Genomic DNA, 20,812 nt, shown 5'->3' with positions numbered 1-20,812 from the left:
TATATCATTTAATAATTAAATTAATACTGTAAACATGCGGGCAACTAGTCGACTAATGACCCTAAATGACGACTATTGGTCAACTAGGAAAATTCTTAGTTGGGGGCAGCCCTAGTGACCACTTTATAACCCTGATGCAAACTTAACAAAACAGCTCAGCCATGAAGTCCATCTTTGACACTGGTAATCATACACACAGAACTACATGTTTATTTTGAGGTTGTAATTCGCAGTGGTGTTGAACCTGACCTCATTATACTGACATGTTTGCCTGGGTCCACACTTCTGATTACGCCCACTCCACCAAGTTCATGTGAAATCGAATCCCCCTCCCTCAGGGAGATTGGTTAGAGTGGACACCATGTCAGACTGAAGAATGACACGGAGTGTAACAAGTTGACACTTGTGTCTGATATCAGGCAATTAAGATGTGATACCAATATTCCCGTCCTGTGGCCACTGAGTGTACACATGTAGGCGTTTGGACTACTTCATATATTGGTAAATGGTAAATGGACTGCACTTGTGAAGCACTTCTTTTGGCTTCCGACCACTCAGAGTGCTTTTACACTACATGTCACATTCACCTATTCACACACAGTCACACACTGGTGGCCGAGGCTCACATACAAGGTGCGATATGCTACTCAGTAAGCATTCACACACACTCACACACTGATGGAACAGCCATCGGGAGCAATTTAGGGTTCAGTGTCTTGCCCAAGGAAACTTCGGACTGGACACCACAGTCGTTTTTAGGGAGTTAAATTGTTTTGTATGTAACATTCATAGTTTGATAATGTAGTGGAGTAAAAAAAGTGCAGTATTTTCCTCTGAAATGTACTTTCCATAAGCAAAAAATGGAAATCAAGAACCTTTTATTCATACTTACCTACAGTAATTGAGTAAATAAAGTGAGTCACATTCCACCTCTCTACACAGGGTATCTTGTGTTGTGACATTTGAAGACACACGGGTCTATATTAACTGTATACTTATATTGATTTCTATGATATTTTCATTACTTGAGGAGCTGATTCCTCGTTAACTTTGCGTGTTTTTTAATAAAGCTGCCTCACTTTGACAGTCGTTCTCACAAACAGCTATAAATCCATATAATTAAAAAGTTAACTGAAAATCATGTAACCAGTGGCGCTCAAAAGGTTAAAGATTTAAAAAGCTTTTAATATCTCATGGCTGTTCAGTACGAAAACAAGTACTTGTCCTGATGAAGGCCTTAATGGCTGAAAAGCGTAGGCATGTTTTAACAACTGAATATCTGTTAGATATTAAAGGCTTTTTAAATCTTTTCCCTTTTGAGTAACTCAGATCTTGTCAACAATTCTATACAAGTCTGATCCCCAAACGGAAGTGCAACAGAGGGACACCTTTTTTACACCCAAAATCATGTAATTCAAGCTATTTAGAAAACAATGACGGTGCTGTTTGCGTGTCCTGACACACATGTACTACTGCAGGTAGTTTGGTGTTCATGAAAGTTTATTTGTAGATGAGTGACTCATCAATAGATGAAGCTTGAGTGGTGTCAATAACAGAGCGGCTTCACATTGTGCCAAAGTATGAGTCATCTAGATGGCCCTGGAAAAGCCATTTGGGTCTGCTGCGTATGTGGGCACACAGTGGGTAGGTAAGCAGCACACACACCGAAGCCGACATGAGGAGGTCAACAGACGTTCATGGACACACATACAATTTACCACATGCTGTTAAGCAAAGCTTTGCAAGTGCTTCCTCTGTCTGTACATCGTCTTCTTCCATCTCAAGTGCACACACTGTACAGTGTATATACGCACACTAGCTTCCAAAGGTTGCCATTTTTCCGTCAACTCCCCCACCAAACTGTATGACAACAGTGAATCATGGCTGCTGGGGCGCCACAGAGGATCTTTGTCTGAGTGACAGGCGTGACACAGCATGAACGGACCGATAACAGAACCTGTTAAAAGACCAGACAGACTCTTTGATGGAGTACTTGTGAAGAAGCATGTCCTGAGGGCCTTTACTTGAGATGGCAGCAGGAAAAAAATGTGTTATTTGTCAGTTTTAGTTTCACACATGGCCTCATATTCATTATTTTTGCAACACAGAGTTGAAGTACCATCTTAGCTCAGTAGAGTGACAAATCGATATTTTCTCTTCTGATTCAAAGAAATACAAAAGACACTTTTTTTATTTTTATTTTAGTTGGCTAAGAGACTGATATCACTCTCATGGAACAGTTAATATGAAGCCACAGTCAGAACCTAGTTAGCTTCGTTTCGGCACATAAAACACAACTTGTCATTTTTACACTTTGTTTATATACAAATGAAATAATAATGAAGATATATATGTTAAATTGTGTCTTTTAGAGATGCAAGATAGGCTGTTTCCCCACGTTTATTTATAGTTATTTATGTTAAGCTAAACTGATTGGCAGCTGGTGGGGTGCCATGCTTTTGTTCCAACAGCCCAAATTTCTGAAGCCCTATCAGTCAGAAAAAATGTACTGCTGGACCGAGAGCCCATATCTCCTGAGACCCGAACTTTTGTTGGTTCGCATTTTTAATTTCTCCTAGCTATTTGGGATCAGTAGGACTTGATAAGTACAAAAAACAAACGTATAAGTCGATAATTAAGTCCCAATGTCATCAAACGAGACAATAATGAAGTCCCAATGTCCTTCAGCTGATGATAAATTCCTTATGTCTTCAAACGAGTACTTTCTATTTAGCAGCGTCTTAGCTTGTTACTGTTGCTAAAATTGGTGAAATCTGTTGCCATCAAACTACAAACAATTATGAATAAACCATAAAATTTGATCAGGTTTTGGACGTTTGTGTCGGGATCGGCTGCAGACTGACTTGGCAGAGATGGCTGCCATCTTGTTTTTACCTGGATTAGTGTATTGTTCTCTTATTACCACTAGATGGCACAAAAAGGTGGCCACGAACAAGGACAACAGGTCTAAGTTAAATAGAATGAAGTAGAAGGTCAATTAAACCCAAAATCTGATGTCCTCGTTTGAGGACACAGGGTCTTGGAAGGATATGTCTGACAGCTCATTATGCCCAAACAGTTGCTCATTGCTCCACAGACATTCAGCCCCGTGTTTTTACCAACCTTTTGCAACATTTCACGGTGGCATTTGAGCTACTGATCCCAGGTGTTTTTCACTGACGTGTCCCTGCTTTCACAGCGACTACTTCAGGGAGTGTGTATTTTTCAGAGAAACAGGACTTTGGAGCAATATGCATTTATTTCTGGGAAAACAGGCTGTCTGAGAAATGGGCTTTTAGTCCAGTGGGACAATTCTCGGACAAATGGGCTTTAAAATACTGGGCCGTCTGAACAATGAAAGCTCCCCACTGTAGCTTTTATATATAGAAATGAAAGTGAATCATCTCATCAAACTCTCTATTGAAAAGCAAATATCTAAACATGTCAGACTATCCTTTTATTACTTTAAATTTGTCAGTTGTAAAATTGTAAATGAGTTCTGGGAAATTTCACAGAGGCAAATAACTGTAGAGACACGCTGCCTTGTGTTATGTCATGAGTCTGAATCTGATCATTTGTCCAGGAGACAGTCTTGTCTGTGATTCAGCTGCTGCTGCTAGTGCTGCTGCTTGGAGCAGCAGGAGGTCTGTGACTGCTGGCCTGTGCAATAAATAATTGATTCCCTCCGGACCACAGGCACACCATGCTAAAGGTTTTTATTTCCACACGTCTCCTTAGGATATACTGTCATTGATTTTTTTTACAAACTCATTATAGCACTTTTGTGGCTCAAAGGTTGAGCGCCGCCAGGGAGGAGGAAGAAGAAAGAAGGCTTCTCTGAGGAAGAATAACAGAACAGACGTGGGTGTGGAGAAGCAGAGAGACACAGATAGGCAGACCAGTATTTACTGGAGCAGGGCTGAGGAAGCTACCGTCGGATGGAGCCATTCTAGTGGAAAGTGGAGCACGCCCAAATGCCTTGTGACCGGGGCTCTCTTTGGGGTTATTTCAAGCTTCAGGAGAATCAGGGGGGTCCGCTGTGGCACTAATGGGAATCTTGTATTTACTATTCTCAGAGCACATAAGAAAAACATGGAAAGCACATTATAGGATCTACTGTATTTCTATGTTTTCTGCAGAATACCGCTAATTAGGTTCCCCTGTTGCCACAAGGGATTTGCCATTTGGTCTTTGTGTTACAAGCCCTCACTCTCCAAAGAAAATAACCTGTATTGACACAAGATATCCATCTCTTCTCTTCGAGAACATCCTCCACAAAGGAATGTTTGACTGATCTCAGTCCTGCTTTTTCTCCATCACCGCACACCATCACAAATCAAAAACTCCACTCAGCAAACTGCACGCCGGCACATCTCAAATGATTTTCCAATCCAATCCCGCTCCCAGTTGCACATGTCAGCTTGATGTAGTGACTTTAAACCTCGACCTATAATTCTGGGTGTGATATCAGAGATCGGCGTGAAACATCATCGCCATACCCCGAGTTATAAAGCGGCTGACACCATAAAAACGGCACGCACAGTTAAGTTATGATGTGATGGGATTTTTTTTCCGATGATCTGCTTGTAATCTGGTCCAGTCCACACAGGTATCGTTTGAGAATAAACGCTTCACATGCCATGTTGGTAAAATGTGGAACACTGCAGGGACAGCATGCCTCAGGTCAGCTTTAATCAACTTCTGTGTCACAGGTTAAGGGCTGTCAGTCCTGTTTTAACAACAGGCTGTTTTATCCATGTTCACGTGTGAGAGATCTGCTACAAAATGAATCACTCTTATGGATGCCATATTTCAGGTTATGATCAGAAAGACCCAAGGACGTAACTGTGATTTAAGGAGTAACAGGGAAACAGGGGTTCTGCCCCCAGAAAAAATAAAAATAGAATCCCATTTCCTGCATTTTTCCATACATTTAGGGTGTATGGCACTCAAAAAAGATGTGGGAAATAATACAGTTGGTCACCATGCTAAATTCTGCCAGCATAGTGTTAAAGGCCCGTCCCAATACCCCCCCTTAACCCTACCCCTTGGCCCTACCCCTAGATTTGTGCGTTTCTGCGAGGGGTCGAGGTGTCCCAATTCCTTTTTGCCTACCCCTAGATTTGTGCGTTTCTGCGAGGGGTCGAGGTGTCCCAATTCCTTTTTGCATGTAGGGGTAGGGGGCATAACGAGGGGTAGTGGGTATGAAACTAGCCCTTCGGAGCAAGGGATTTTAGATGCTGACTTGGCAGCGAGGGGTAAACGTCGCCATGGCTACCACTGAGCAAGAGACGGTGAAAAAAGTTCATACATGTACGTATAATTTCGCAAATAAACATGGAACTTTTGTAAAAACGTTTTCGAATAACTGTGTATTTTTGTAGAGAACGGTATAACAATTTTTTATTGCTATTCCCGATGTCTAGATTGGAGTCGACAGAAAGCTAGCCAGCTAGCTAACGTTACCATCGTCAGGTTGCTTGTTAGCTAGCTCACACTATCTGGCGTCTGTCATCTGTCCTGTTTTTTTTTTTTTTTCACATTACAATAACACGCAAGCTAGTATAACTATGCTGCCTTGTAATGTTAGCTGGTTAGCTAGCTAGCTAGCTAGCAGAAGTCCCCTGTCGTACATATCATTTGTCGTCTGTCGTTCATCAAACAAAGCATGATGAATACAGCAAACGCGATCGGTAGGATGGATACAGCTGGAGACTCCATTGTAGATGCCGGCTGTAAATGTAGATGGCTCACGGCTTCCTGTTTAAAATAGTTACGTATGCGTGAACGTAACCAACGCAGTGACGTAGTGAGTGGTGTCCCAATTCCTCGGGAAAGATTTCAACCCCTACGCCTCGTTGCTTCATTTCAGGGGCCAAGGGGTAGTGGGCAAGGGCTAGAGGTAGGGCCAAGGGCTAAGGGGTAGTGGACAAGGGGGGGTATTGGGATTGGGCCTAAATGTGCTAAACATGCTGCCCCTCTGTGGCGTCATTTTGGAGGATATCAGCGCAAAACCAGCAGCTCAAAACATTCTCTGCCAGACAACAATATATTTCATATGTGGTTAGAATAAAACAAAAATATGCTTTTCAAAGTGGGAGGACACAAACAGGGTTTCAAAAAGGCAGGAGGGGGTCATGTCCCCTGTGTCCCCAGTGGAAATTGCACCTCAGGAAAGACTTTGATGTCGTGTCATGTAGAATTAACAGAGGGTCAATCAGCTCCAGTCTTCCTTGATCCGTCAAAGCCACAGGTTTTACTGCATGTCTTGTTAAAACAGAAGATATATCACACACAGTTCTGGTAGAAGACAGAGAAACTTGGCTTCAAACATTTCTTACAGCAAAGCCAACAGTGCTCCTGTGGACGTGAGCTAGTTTCCTTATTTAAAATGTGTGGGTGTTGTTAAAGCCTCACTCTGGAATTTCACACTGTACTAATACATTTATTATTGAGGGCACAAGATGTTCAGATACAGCTTAACAATTAGATCTGTTTCTCAAGACAACCCGCTATGCTAAAATGTAGGTATTTTACTACTAGTGGTATTTCACTGCACACGAATTGAAGACGCAACGAAATCTGTATTGACTTACAACTGCATTTCATAATTCACTCCGAGCAACCGTGATATAGCATAAAGGTCACACTGCTTGATCTAATTTTCTACAAGGATCAAGACGTTTATTATTTGCCCTTTTCCCCAGGATTACTCTTATGGACTGTTATGTAACGTAAAGCTGCATGTGCTAGCATGTGCTGTTAAGTGTGTTTGCAAACAGATGCAAAGTGTCATGGAGAATCATGGGTATCTCCGTGGTGACCCTGGAGGTATTAATGTGCTTCCTGCTGAAGAAATGACCTGCCTCTAAGTCTGCTCATGACATTTACCCATCAACCATCGCCAACCGGGGGGGGGCATTGAGCAGGGGGTTTATCTTCTGACAGTGCTACTGTCGCTATATAATCGATTTATTGACAGAGGAAGACAGCTAATGAAATCCTTATTAAAAAATGAGTATAAGTCAGCATTATTAATGGCAAGAGTCCTTTAGTGGAGAAGTTGTGACTGAGTTCAGTGTAACACTTTAATTTATACTCTGCAGGATATTCCTAAAAAATACTAGACTCACACAAAAGTAATCACTCTTAATCATCACTTATGACTCACTAGATGTCTGTGAAAGTGTATTTATCTGCAGAGACTCTGCCATCTGCCTGTATGTTCCTTCTTTTTTCTTATTTTGCTGCATTCGGGATGTTCCTGGGTGTGTAGCCCCTAGCCAAAATCAGCAGGTGCCGGTGAGACAGAACTTTATATCCAAGAGCATCCAGGAGGAAGCTACAAAAATCGTTTCCACAGCACCAAAAAAAAACAACAACACAAATATAGTGCGGCAGAACGCCAGCCAGACAGTGCTAGTTTCAAAATGAGAGTGAATCTGGGGTTGGCTTTCACTTTCCCTGGTGAGCAGGGATGTAGAGTGTTGCGGAGTTGTCCTGTTTTCTGGACAGGTACGTGCCAGCAATTAGCTTAGTTAGCTTGCTAAAGTATCGGCTTTTCCATGACAACAAATGTAACATTCCTACAATAGTAGCTTGCAGTGTACGTACAGGCAGTGTGGGAAGGAGGCGGCAAGTTTGAATGCTATGTGTACAAACAGTAAGCAACACAAATCACACACACATCCCACATCGTATACTTTAAAACACTACAAAAATCCATTGGTTTTCACAGTTCAAGTTTCTTCTCGTTTCAGATCCCTTCACTGCCTGCCCCTGTGTGTTTACCCTCCCTGTTGATGACTTCACCTGTGTCTGATTGTCAGCCCCGTCCTGATTAGCCTCACCTGTGTCTCGTTATCCTTCCCCTCACCAGAGTATTTAGTGTGTGTCTTGTTTTCTCTCTGTGCCAGTTCATCATAGCTCCTTGTGTGTCAAGCGTTCCAGCCTTTCCCCGCGTCCTTTTCTTGTTTTGTTTTTAATTTAGCCTGTTGATTGACTCTGCCTCAACCCTACTGGATTTGTTTGTCTCCACTGATTGTCCTTCTGTGTACCGAACCTAGCTTTTTGCATTTGAGTCCACTCTCACCTGGTTCACCAGTTGTTACACTGGGTGCCTTTCAAATCCAACACACCATGCCATGAATATTTCGGTGCTAAGAGGCTAATAATGAAGTACAACAATAACTTTCCAGAGTACTAGGGGCTAATATTCACTTCTAAGCCTTGCAACAGATTTGAATTTGCCGTTTGATGAATATTCAGAAAAATTAAAGCGACAGGAACGACCACTCCTCTGGAACCAAATTAGAATTTAGGTGTTTCACATTAGCAGAGTGGCTGATAATGGACTAAACTGCTGCAAGTAAACGCTTACACAATTTGTCACAATTACACCTGAAGCCATAATACAAATGTGCAAAGGGAAAACAAGTCACCAACAACAGTTTGAGTGTGGACAGAGGCATAAATATAGTGCTGTTTCAATGGGGCCAGTTGAGAGATTAGACCCTCCGATATCGTGTTGGGCCAAGAACTGGCAAATTCTTTGGTATTTTTGTCACTGACAGGTATGTAATAATGATTGCTGGGTAATTTGTATGTTAATGTAAAATGTCTAGTCTCTTTTTGTTTCTATGACAAGACGATAAGCAAAATCTCTTGAGAGTGATAAGCTAAGAGCATTTCAAACATAAAAGTGACAGTGTAAGACAAGAGAAAAGAACAGCAGGAGAAGGTAGCAAATTAGATTCCTTTGGCTTTTTTACAGTCTTTCTCTCTGACTTCTCTGATTTTCAAATACAAAAGTCCAAGCAGCTCATTCGACTGTAAAATCCAACACATTGTGTGTGCTTCAGAACTAGTAATTAGCGTGCACTATAGGGCCTGTAATAATAGCTAACTACCTTACGCCTCTGAGCATGAAAGTTCACTTATGACAGGTAATATGTCAAAAATGGTCTTAACTCAAAGGTCCAGTTAGTGGCTTTTCCTGAGCTTTCAACTGCATGTTATGATCTTTAATAATAAGTGGAGCTGCCACAGGTGTCATCATCATAAGTATCCATGAATGACTGCTTATTGTCTCACGGCTGACGCTCCACACTTCAGTCATGTGATGAACCCTGAGCTGAGTCCACTTGAAAGTCAAAATGATTTATTCAATATTGAAACACTTTGTTATATATTAAAAGAAACATGACGTATTGGTAACACGTTTTATGCAGACATGAGCTATTATTCTGCAAAAGGCTGCAGCAGTCGATGGACACTGAAATTTGCTATCTGCTAGACTGACCATGACAATGTGGACATGAAAGAGAGTATCATCCAAGCTTTGACAGATCGTGTGACAAGCTAATAGGACCACAATTAATTAACCCGAGAACCTCTAATTACCCGATAGTAATCACCATCTAGGAAACTGCTGCTGTAAAGGTCAGTCCTCTGACGTTCCTCTTCTTATCTACCAATCAAATTGAATGACAATCAGAATAAGTCATCAGATCATTTTCATTACATTTTTCTTATCTTCCAAACCTCTTGGAAACTAATCTGTGAAGATATTCAACAAATGCTACGTGCTACTCCGAGGCTGTTCCAGAACTCTAAAAGCTCATCTCCACTCTCACTCTCTCACCTTGATGAGTGCCTCCAGCTCCTCAGGGGTAACACATGGGTGTCTCTCCAGGAAAGAAGCCTTCTCCAGGGTGATACTGGTCTTCTGGATGCTCTCAAACGGCTGCTCCAGCGCCCTGAATGCCAGACCTCCACAAACCAGGTAGAGGACGACCACGATGAACACTGCCAGCACCGTCTTCCACTTCATCACCGAGTGGAGCGCCGCGGCCGTGCCGTCGCAGCTGGCGTCCATGCTGGCCACCACGCTGGCAGAGCGGGAGGAGATGGACAGGCGCGGTAATGGACAGTGACCATTGGCCTTTGGGTCGCAGCCCATCGGGTTCTGCATGGTGGCCACGCTGGCCTGGACCAGGCTCGACTTAGCCATGCCAGGCTGGACCTTTTTGGGAGGGACCAAGTTGGTCTGGACCGCCACTGGGGAAAAGAGTGACAGGGAAGAGAAGATTAATTTGTGTTGGAGGACAGAAACAGCAATTCTGTCTCTACTGAAAATTATTCTGACGATTTTAGGCAAATACAAATTAGCAGACTGTTCTTGGCTGAAGGCCCTGAATCTGTTACAGGCTGGATATGAATAAAATGTGAAGACAGATTGAGTGTTCAGAAAAAAAAGTCCTTCTGACATGTTGTTTTGAAGGCAGTCTTTGAGGCTTTTTAGGTGAGTTTGAAATGATTACACAGTGTCCATGTGTTTACAGATCCCTATTGTTGTTCTTTGTCCTGTGATAACTAGTGTGTTGCGGTAATAAAATGGAAACATGAATTTAATTGAAGTTTTGGCTGCCTCCTTTCATCCGTTTGTGCCGGCAGCAGAAATTTTGAATTTTCTTTTGATGGAAATATTCTCGAGGCTTGCCTAAGCACAACCCTGAGGAAATTTTCTACATCAGTCAAAGCATTTGGCTGAAAAGTGAGTTCTGGTATGAGAGAATGGCTCCTCAAGTGAGGGTTTTCACCTACTGTATGACTAATAATACATTAGTCCAGTGCAACTTTTATTTATATGGAATCTATATAGATAGGGGCCTCTCACATGTGTATTGAAAATGACAAAACTCCCTACATTCTTATTGCTTATTTTGGGGTATTTCCTACGGTTTTAATAAGAAAACAGTGCCCAAAGACTAAAGATAGCATGATAAGAACATGGCTTTATCTCAGAAACTACAAGGAGCACTATGAAGCGTTTGGTAATTTTGTGATCACCACATATTATTATTATTATTATTATTATTATTATTATTATTATTATTATTATTATTATTATTGCAGATTTCAACTGGGCTTATTCAAAAAGTTATGAATTAATTTCTAATTGACTGTGTCAGTATGTCGTGTGCACCCATTTCCTAATAAAGAGGCAAACCCTTGCTCAAAAATCTAATTTAATTTTTAGTTTCATTTAAAAAACCCTCACGGGGGACCTATTTGTCGCCGTTAGCGCGAGGGAATTATAAGAGTCTGACACATCAAAAGCCCTGATTGGCAGCCAGTATGAGGGATGGTAACAATTAAAAGGAGAAAGCCATGAGTGGGACAATGGATCGCTTTATTGTGTGAGGCAAATTACAGCAAAGCACCAGCAAAGACGACCTACCACCAAAAGCAACAAGAAAAAAAAAGCTGTCAGTAGACAGTATCATGAAAGCTTTCTGTCTTATTCATTCTTATTTTATTGTCTTATGTCGTGATAAGAGTGATAACACACGTTATAGAAGCTACTGAGCACAGATATTAATACAGGTGTGCCTTGAGATTTTGTTTTGCCTGTTGGTATGCTTTGGGCACAAAATATTTGAAATCCACTGATCCAAAGATTTCAAAGTTGTACTGTTTGATATTTCCCAAAGTATGTCTTTATCAGATGCCCAAGTACCAGATTTCGACGACTTCGGAGTGAGACTGGGCTTGCATTGTAGTTGCATTGGACTCGCAACAAAAAAACTACAATGCAAGCCCAGTCTCACTCCGAAGTCGTCGAAATCTGGCACTTGGGCAGTGACTTGCGGCGTCAGAAACCAACGTAAAAAGGTGTCCTGTAACGTCAGTGTGATACGTGGCCAGTTGCCATTACAGTTTAAAGGTGCCCAGCGGTGTCAGGAGGAAATGTGGTGGGACAAGGACAAAAGTTAAGGCGGTGAAAGTCCGACAGGGTTGGGTGAGAGGGAGCGGTAGATGGGTCAAACAAACACTGACTTTCACCCGAGAGAGTGGTGTCCATGTCCCATCAGATTCTAAAACCCTGTGTGTTCGGTTTTCAAAGAGACTTTACCTAAACATTAAATTTCCTGTGAAAACGGAAGTGAATTTTGAAAAAGGACAAAGCATGTAACAGGCAGAACTTGACACGGTGTCCCAGAACGTCAACAACCAACCCACCCAGGGTATCTTGCATGTCGTATGTGAACATGGAAAGTCCATGACCAAAACATCAATATGTGACAAGTCAAAGTGAGAATGTGTTGAAATGGCTCTTCATCAGGTACAGAGGTATCAAAATCGATTGCCTACCTCTGTACGTGAGTGACGTAATAGCTAAATTATTTCAAAGTGAGTCCTTGGGAAGCAGAAATCACTGCACAGGTTTGGACTCAGCACCTGGACAATGAAGAATTGTGTCTGTTTTGCACACTGAACACCACATTTTGTAAATGCAAGCCTCATTACAGAAACTCACAACGTACATCCTCCTGCATGAGGCATTACAAAGCGATTTCCTTCTATTAGTCCGAGCTAATGAAGGGCTATTCACAAAGCAGAAGCTAGAAGCTATCGGCACAAATGTCTGTGTCAAAGCCGTCATCTCGACATCTTAACACACTGAGAATTTGTTTTGGATCCTGCACATAAAAGCCATTATTGCCATGAAATGGAGCCTCAGTGGCTGCCTCGACCACTAATGCAGAGAAACCTTGTCATTAAATTACTGTGAATTATCAGCGTGAAAGAAAAACCTGAGGAAACCTGAATTAGTGGAGATAATCGAATGATTCTGAGTATGTAACATAGAGTTACATAAGGCAAAACAGACAAAAAACTGCACAAATATTCAAACACACACACCATTTGCAACTAAATCCGTACAGTGTTGCGAGGTGGAGGTGAAAATTGAGTTATCCTCTATGCTGAGAAGCAGGATTCAATTTTTCTGATAGACTGCAAGAGAGGGCAGGATAAGTGCCACTCTCAGTCATTGGCTTCTGGGTGGGTTTTTATCACAAATGCATGGGTGCTGGAGCGGGTCAACCAAGTGGCAAGCAGCACCGAGCAGGCGGCCAATTTTAGATTCCTTTAATGTATATAAACCATTGTAGAAGCTATTCTGAGCTGCGGCCTTCACCTCCAACGCCCCCACCTCTCTCATATGATCGCAGAGCGAGCCGTGCCTCGGAGCCCTGGGTGGAGCCTGCTGTCGACTCTGATGCAGCTCTCGTAGGTAGGAATACCAAATGGATTTGTCTGAGAGGGGGGTACTCTTTTGTTTACTAATGGGATAGGGTCACTTATGGGATATGCTCGGTAAAACGTATGCACTCACGCACGCACCCCGCCCTGATGAGTCAAGGGCATCCAGGAAGTGTCTCATTCTCTGATCCAGGAGCGATGAATCTTGTTAGTTAATGCCCGTATCATGAGTGAATCAATACCAGCAAAGTGATGTCAAAAGCTCGGGAAGGTGCAAAACTGACACTTTCAATTTATAGTACGTTCCTTTAAGGGCGGTGGCGGGCTATTTTTAGCACATGAGATGATTTAGAAAATTACGACCGAGAGGTGAAGCAGCAGAAAGAATAAAACCCTACATCATGTCGTCTGCTGTGTTTGGTGCAGCCGTGTTGATGGATGCAGTCGAATATCTGCCAGTTAATTAACTGCAAATGGGCCATGTCCATAACTAGTCTTACTGCAACGTTAATTGCTTTTCATCTCATCTTGTGAGTGAGTGAAATTAAATAAATCAGTTGTATGCAGCAGGGCAGCAGCAGCTATACACTAGGGTAATTCAGAAAGCTGTATCTCATCGACTTTAGTGCAGCTGAGTGATTTTAAAAAACAAATAACATCCTTAGTAAAAGAATATAAGTCTATGTATGAGTTTTAAACCATAGATGCACAACCGAAACTGGGATGAACATAATTTGGTTTGCATTTAATTCTTCCGATGCCGTGTGGCATTCATCTAAAATCCTTCTCAAACCCCTGAATTTGCTTCTTATTGATTCTGGCAAATTAAATAAGGACTGAGGGGAGAGCAGTGCTTTTTATCTGATAGCATCCGATACTCTCTCGCTCCTCTCTCTCATCCCTCACTCTCTGTTTCCAGCATGTCTGGGCAAAGCACAGGAAACGTCCACTAGAGACTCAGGTCCATCATAGAACTGGAAAAAGAAACATGTGGCTGCTGCTGACGAAGATTCTCATGCATTGAAATTGTTGCATCAACCATTCAGTTTCTGTTTAGTGGCGCACAGTTGTGGTAGGACACTGTAAACATTCAGTTTGTCAACATCTCAGCATCTCAGCTGCATAATGCGTGCACAATATTCACCCACTGATGAACACAGTGCAAAGCTACTAGTAGTAGTAAACACGAGGGCAGATTTTGGGTTGTGCTTAGGTCGGCTCCTGGCCCAGTTACTCCCTGTGGTACTAGACAGGTTGTAGGCGTTCAACTCACCAGCTGAGCCTCAAATTTAAGCATCAAGCCAGGCTGAATCACAGACGCCAGGCCAAGGACTTCCAGCAAAAACTAGTTTCAAAATAAAATCCTAAGTGGGGATGTTGCCAGGAGTGGCTTAGTCTACCTAAATGTAGACTTACATAAGTGTAGATTTCGGGGGAATGCAGGGGACACATCCACCTTTTAATATTTAGATTGAGTGCATTTACACCATCAGATGATGCAAAAAAGGCAAAAATCTGAGGCAGAAAAAAATCACCAGAATGCTGGAAACTAATTGTGTAATGCTCAAAATTTCCTGGGGAGCAACCCTAAGCCAATGGTTGAGCCATGGGGTCCAGATTTCTCCTTAGTCATTTGTTCAAGATCTACTCAGTCTAATACATTCAGCGTCATACTTGCATTTGGCCATGTCATCAAGCTAATTTGCTGCCTCTGTCAAGTGGCTGTACATTAGTCACTCACTCTACAGCAGGGAACAACACTTCAAAAAGACAGCTCTGTGATGGAAATTCACCATACTCAAAAGTTTTTTACAAACTTGACACATTTGTGAGTCATTTGCAGTGCATTCAGAATGGACCCACCACCCACCAGTTGGGGACCACTGCCCTAAGCCCCCAATGAATCATATGTGTGCCCCAGTATTGAAATGAAACCTACGCCCTGGTGACTATACATCTCATACCAAAATTAGAACATTAAATTTCAATAGAGATTAAAGACCAAGCAAAATTCTCATTTTTTGGAACCATATGTAAAACATAGCGGCGTAACATGGACTTTTTAAGTGGTTACATAGGGTCGATCCTTTCGTGCTTCCAGCCAGTTGACCACAATACTGCCAAACCATGACTCGCAAAAGTCCACAGAGACTGGACGTGTTTCAGCGGAGTTCAGTAACAAAGAGTGTTTTCGGCCATCGTAAGTAAATTTCTTTGTCATCTTGTTTTTCGATTACAGACACCGAATCCAACCATATATCATCTTAACAACTGTCTTGTTGCCTAAACACAGCACCATTTTGAACGATGTAACCAACTCGCAGCAAGTGTCGGCTCAGCTTGAAAAAATTTCCACACATAGTGCATTTTTTCTATCTTTGCACTCAAATTTATGTTCAGTTTGAACTCATGTCCTTGATTAAATGACATATAATTTGTATTTTTAATTTGTCAGGTATCTTAATGACACACAATATTACCATCTTGCCCATTTTTATACATAAAATACTCATATTTTGACATGTGGACCTAGGTTACCCATTGTATCTATCCAACCGTTAAATATCAATGATAGACTAACAGATGGACAGATACCTATCCTTCCTCTAATGTAGATGGAGAAATAGGTATCTACATGCATCTATCCATCAATTTTTTTTTATAGATATTTTTTGGGGCATTTTTAGCCTTTAATGGATAGGACAGACAAGTGTGAAGGGGGGAGAGAGAGAGGGAGTGACATGCAGCAAAGGGCCACAGGCTGGAGTTGAACCCGGGCTGCTGCGGCAACAGCCTTGTAGATGGGGCGCCTGCTCTACCCACTAAGCCACCGATGCCCGCATCTATCCATCAATTTATCACAAATGAGAAGAGAAACACATATGATATCCATATGTTTTTCCATTCATGAAGCATTGGTGGTTAGATAAGGGATGTACAGATGTTTGGATATCTATCAGACATAGATTTTAAACAGTATCAATATAGCAAGTAGACAAAATTGTGATGAATAAATTGTGTTAAACAGACAACTAACCCTCTGCCTGTTACATAGGCTATAACCCCACCCATGGGGTACGTTCTAACATTTCACCTCCACCAGTGCAATTGTAGGCTAGACGAAAGGAAAGTTCTAGAAAAAAAACAACAGTTCATTTGTAGCAGAAATGTGCAAGTTAGAATAAAACAAAACAAAAAATAATAATAACAAACAGTTTTAATAACACTGATCCAAAACTAAAATGTTAGGTTGTCTCCCCTATTACAGGCACAGTCACAATCTAGTCTATTTCCGGTGAGATTAATTATTTGGTAGGCTAATAATCCACCATGAGTGCCCAGCCATGCCTGGTGGTTATAATAATCGGAAATTATAGCTTCATGCTGGAATTTCGACAATTTTCGACATGTCCCTAAGGCGCAATTATTTCTAAGGCAACAACTTTACGTGCTTTTATTTTGGCAGCATTTCCGGTTTCACCGTGGCTATTCCCGCCAGCTTGAAGCGGTCGCGGCTCCGCTCCCAGCAGCGTTTCCTTGCACAACTGTGCACACGGAGGATGGAGAATAAAGAAATCCACCCAACCGCCTTGTCTCGTGTTAAGGGTCATTTTGGCACATTAAAATATTACAATAAGAAAAAACACACTGGAAAAAAAACAAAATATTGAGTAAAAATGTTGAATAATGCAGATTTACTGTGCCTCAGGTATCTCTATGAGGTGTTGCTGAGATTTAGAGTAATATTAAATGACATATGTAAAGTTATGACACAATAACAAAGCAGTATTCACCAACCTTGTTCCGGGTCCCAGTTAACTTGTTTCCTCGGGTTTTCTATTGGAAATTTCATCTCTATTTTTGTTCTCGGTCAAAACGTGAAAGGAATTTGCTTCAATCCGATTATAAAAAATAAATAAAAATAGCCAAATCACGAGGAGTTCTCCCACGTCTTCGGCACATCATGTTTTCGTGGATGTGGGTGTAAATTGTACGGAGAAATAAGCGCATCGCAGGACCGCATTGTCTGCCTCTGCTGTCCCCCCTCCTCCTCCTTTTTCTCCTCCACCTCGCTTGGACGCGCGGTGCTCGTCTGCCAAGAGAGATACTTGGGAGACCTTTTCACTGAGGACCGAACCACATCACGTCCCACACTCTGCACACGCACACCAGTGGTCCGGCCCATAAAACACAGCTGGAGCGCGTCCAGAAAAAGGCAACTTTAACCACGCGTCACGCCGGCAGCAGGAACAACGGGCAAGGATGCTCTCCTCCCTTTCACTCCCAGAGCGCACTACTCCACCTGTTTTTACTCTCACTAGCCTCCAGCTAAATTTGCCTCTAGCTTTGCATCAGATACATTTTAATTCACTCTCATAATCCATATTAAATTGGCTACTCACTCTTTTCTTTTAGCCCCCAAAACAGGATTATCTTCCCATCGTTTGGCAACCGGCGACGGAGCACATGGCGCAGGGGAGCAAGTCAAATCAGCAGCAGATTCAAACCATTACATCACTCACATGAATGGGAAACAGTGCATAATTTATGAACAACGATAGCTTAGGATAAGTCGCCTCCTCCATCTGGTTAGCCCCCCTAAATTGTGCACCAGTCAGATGGTGACGATGGGAACAATTCATGAACAGTTTGGCCAAAGTGGATTCAGGAAAAATTAAGAGAAAAAAAGACTTTTGTGTTGATTATGGAGCCAAAATGTCCTGCAGGTGTTGCAAGTTTGAACTTTAAATTGAAGTTATAGCCTGGTTTAAAGATCATACTCTTTTTACTCCAACCATTCAAGCATTATATAGTTTAATACACATATTTTTTACATATATAATAGTTTTTCTACCCTACCCTGAAGGCAGGCTTAGATTTTCATTCATTTCAATAGACTTCTGAAAGTAAGCTTGCAAACTGCTTTTATTTTTGTCCAAAAATATGTTACTGTAGCTTTAATCTTCACTTGCAAATGCATCATAATAATGATAGCATTATACCTTATTTCATTATTGAGGAAGCTGCTTTGAAAACACAGCTTTGCAAGCTACCAATGACATCACACTGAAAGAAGTTGAACTACAGCAAAGCTACTGTGGGAAGAAATCTAGCAACTTAGTAAAAGTAGCTCAGCTTTGTAAAAGATCAAATCACTAAATATCATGCACAAATGTCTCATGACAGCATAAGATAACACTTACCTGAGTCTAGGCTCATGCAAAAAGTGTCCATTGTTGGCAGGTCACACATAAACAAATGAGTAAAATACCCCTCTATTTATTGGCAGGTGCAGACCCACAATGCCATGCACTGAGGCGTCAGTTGCCAAGCTCTATATTTTAAGTTTAAGTTTACAAATTCTGCCTGACCAGTGCCTGGGCATGTCTTCACTGCAGTCAGGATGACTTCACTACAGTGAAGTAATGATAAAATAAAAATTGAAAAATTATTCCCTTCCTTGGTAACACTTTGTATGGATGATCCACTCACAGATAGTTTATAGAGTATTTTTATTGTCTTATCAGCTTATCAGTTGAGAATCAGTTCAACTGTTTCACTTCTTCCTGTTGGCTTTTAACAGATTGTCTATAAAGTACAGTATGTGACAATTCAAAAACACCTACATCCAGCCATTTTCCTTAACCGCTTATCCTCTTGAGGGTCACAGGGGTGCTGGAGCCTATCCCAGCTGACACTGGGTGAGAGGTGGACAGGTCACCAGACTATCACAGGGCTGACACATAGAGACAGACCTTCATGCTCACATGGACAATTTTAGAGTCATAAATTAACCTGCATGTCTTTGGACTGGAGGAAGCCGGAGCACCCGGAGAAAACCACGGGGAGAACATGCAAACTCTGCACAGGAGGGCTCCCTCCTGGGATTGAACCAGGAACCCAATCTTGCTGTGAGGCAACAGTGCTAACCACCACACCACTGTGCCACCCTAAACACCTATATATTCCAAGATTAATTTAGTTGAACTATTCACTCAACCTGTGCCGCATAGGTTGAGTGAATAGGTGAAGTTCAGTTTTTTTCAGAGAGTATGAAGTGGACTGTCACTTTTACAAAAGTGTTGAATCGAACTAGAGAAATAGAAATAGAATTTTTACTAGAGCTCTAATAGGTGGACAACTAAACTAATTGCCTTAGATTCATTCATTCATTTTCCGTAACCACTTATCCTCTTGAGGGTCGTGGGTGGGCTGGAGCCTATCCCAGCTGACACTGGGCAAGAGGCAGGGTACACCCTGGACAGGTCACCAGACTATCACAGGGCTGACACATAGAGACAGACAACCATTCATGCTCACATTCACACCTACGGGTAATTTAGAGTCACCAATTAACCTGCATGTCTTTGGACTGTGGGAGGAAGCTGGAGTACCCTCAGAAAACCCACACTGACACGAGGAGCCTGCACAGAAGGGCTCCCCCACCCTGGGTTTGAACCGGGAACCTTCTTGCTGTGAGGCAACAATGCTAACCACTGCACCACCGTGCAACTGATTAAATGAGTAAAATCAACAGTAGAAACTAACAAAGAACAACGAAGAAAATATGAATTTAAGGGAGTTTTAACTGACAGATACAGACTTGTCGAGCCATGGAAGAAAGAAAATTGCGTAGAAAGTAAAAATATTTAAGAAATGCGACGCAAGAGTTAGCAGTGATGTAATGTAATTTAAAGACACTCAGCGTACAGAACCATTACAGGGGAAAATGTTGAGCAAAACTAAACTTGCATTGGCCTCTTTCACAGCAGATACAACCTTTCGTCCCTTTCTGTGGTGGCTGACTGGGAGTAGCCTACTTCTGTACATTAGCCTAAGAGTGACTGGCTTTGAGAGCTAAAGGCATGTCCAAATATGACATTAAAGTTGAACTCAAAAGAGCTTTATTCCAGATTTCAGGTTCTTTGTAAGAACAAAATCAAACAGAAGGCAACAGCAATGACGTCAACAAGCTGTGAGCGTCCAATCAGCAACACCTGGCTCTCTCTTGGCCAGGCATCATCAGTCTGCAGACCTGTGGAGGGTGGAAAAACACACTACAGTAAGAAAAAGGGAATTGGCTTCGAGACACTTTAAACACAGGTGTAACCAATTGCTGTAATTGCTGCAATGGAGCCATCATTGATGTCATTAGTTCCACCTGTGCTTTCTCTGCTATGACAAGCTGTGAAAAACTAATCGAATCGGATTCATTTGGGAATGACAAAGACAGCAAGATTCAGGGTGGCAGCATTTTATTCACACAGCAAAATTATATTAACATCAATTTGACACAGGCTACATAGTCAAAGCCAAATAAAGATTTATTTCAGCTCATCAAATATAGACCTGTTTGACTCCTGTAAACAGAAGGATACGCACACTGGGGTTTAAAACACTTAATTTCTACATTTCAAACTGGCAATAAAACCAAACTGTTACTGGGGAAAACAAAATTAAGCATGAATTGATTTGTGGTAAAGGGCTAACGCTGCTGTTAGCTGTGCTGCAAAGTGTTTTTCACATTACTGTATGTGATTCACAATCCTTTGTTGGTATATGACGTGATGGCTTAAAAGGTCCATCAAACAATACAAGGAACATGGCAGAATTAACAATATGCTGCTGACAAAATGTTCCCACGACTGACGTACTCGGTAAAATCATAATTTATATTTGTTATACTGTGTTTTCCCACATTGGTCAGATTTTTCACACTACGTCGTTTCTGTAAATGAGGGAACTTTGCTGCTGGTTGTAT

At 41.8% G+C, this 20,812-nt stretch overlaps 1 protein-coding gene across 2 annotated transcripts in view; it reads right to left on the bottom strand.

Annotated features, from left to right (window-relative positions):
• The window catches only part of kcnk10b (potassium channel, subfamily K, member 10b), a 29,906-nt gene extending 12,331 nt beyond the window's left edge, over positions 1-17,575 (bottom strand). The window contains exons 1-2 of one of the 2 annotated variants that reach the window (XM_050061777.1): positions 17,454-17,575; positions 9,644-10,059 (exon numbers count right to left, since the gene is read on the bottom strand). In XM_050061777.1, the coding sequence (XP_049917734.1) occupies positions 9,644-10,059; position 17,454 (417 nt within the window). In that variant the 5' untranslated portion in view covers positions 17,455-17,575. The other variant, XM_050061776.1, reaches the window with a different exon arrangement.
• Positions 17,576-20,812: the final 3,237 nt, after the last annotated feature.

This window comes from Epinephelus moara, chromosome 14, assembly GCF_006386435.1.
Source record: "Epinephelus moara isolate mb chromosome 14, YSFRI_EMoa_1.0, whole genome shotgun sequence".
Classification (NCBI taxonomy): Eukaryota; Metazoa; Chordata; class Actinopteri; order Perciformes; family Serranidae; genus Epinephelus; species Epinephelus moara.
Note: the sequence above shows the minus strand (reverse complement) of the source record. Positions and strands in the feature narration are given on the sequence as shown.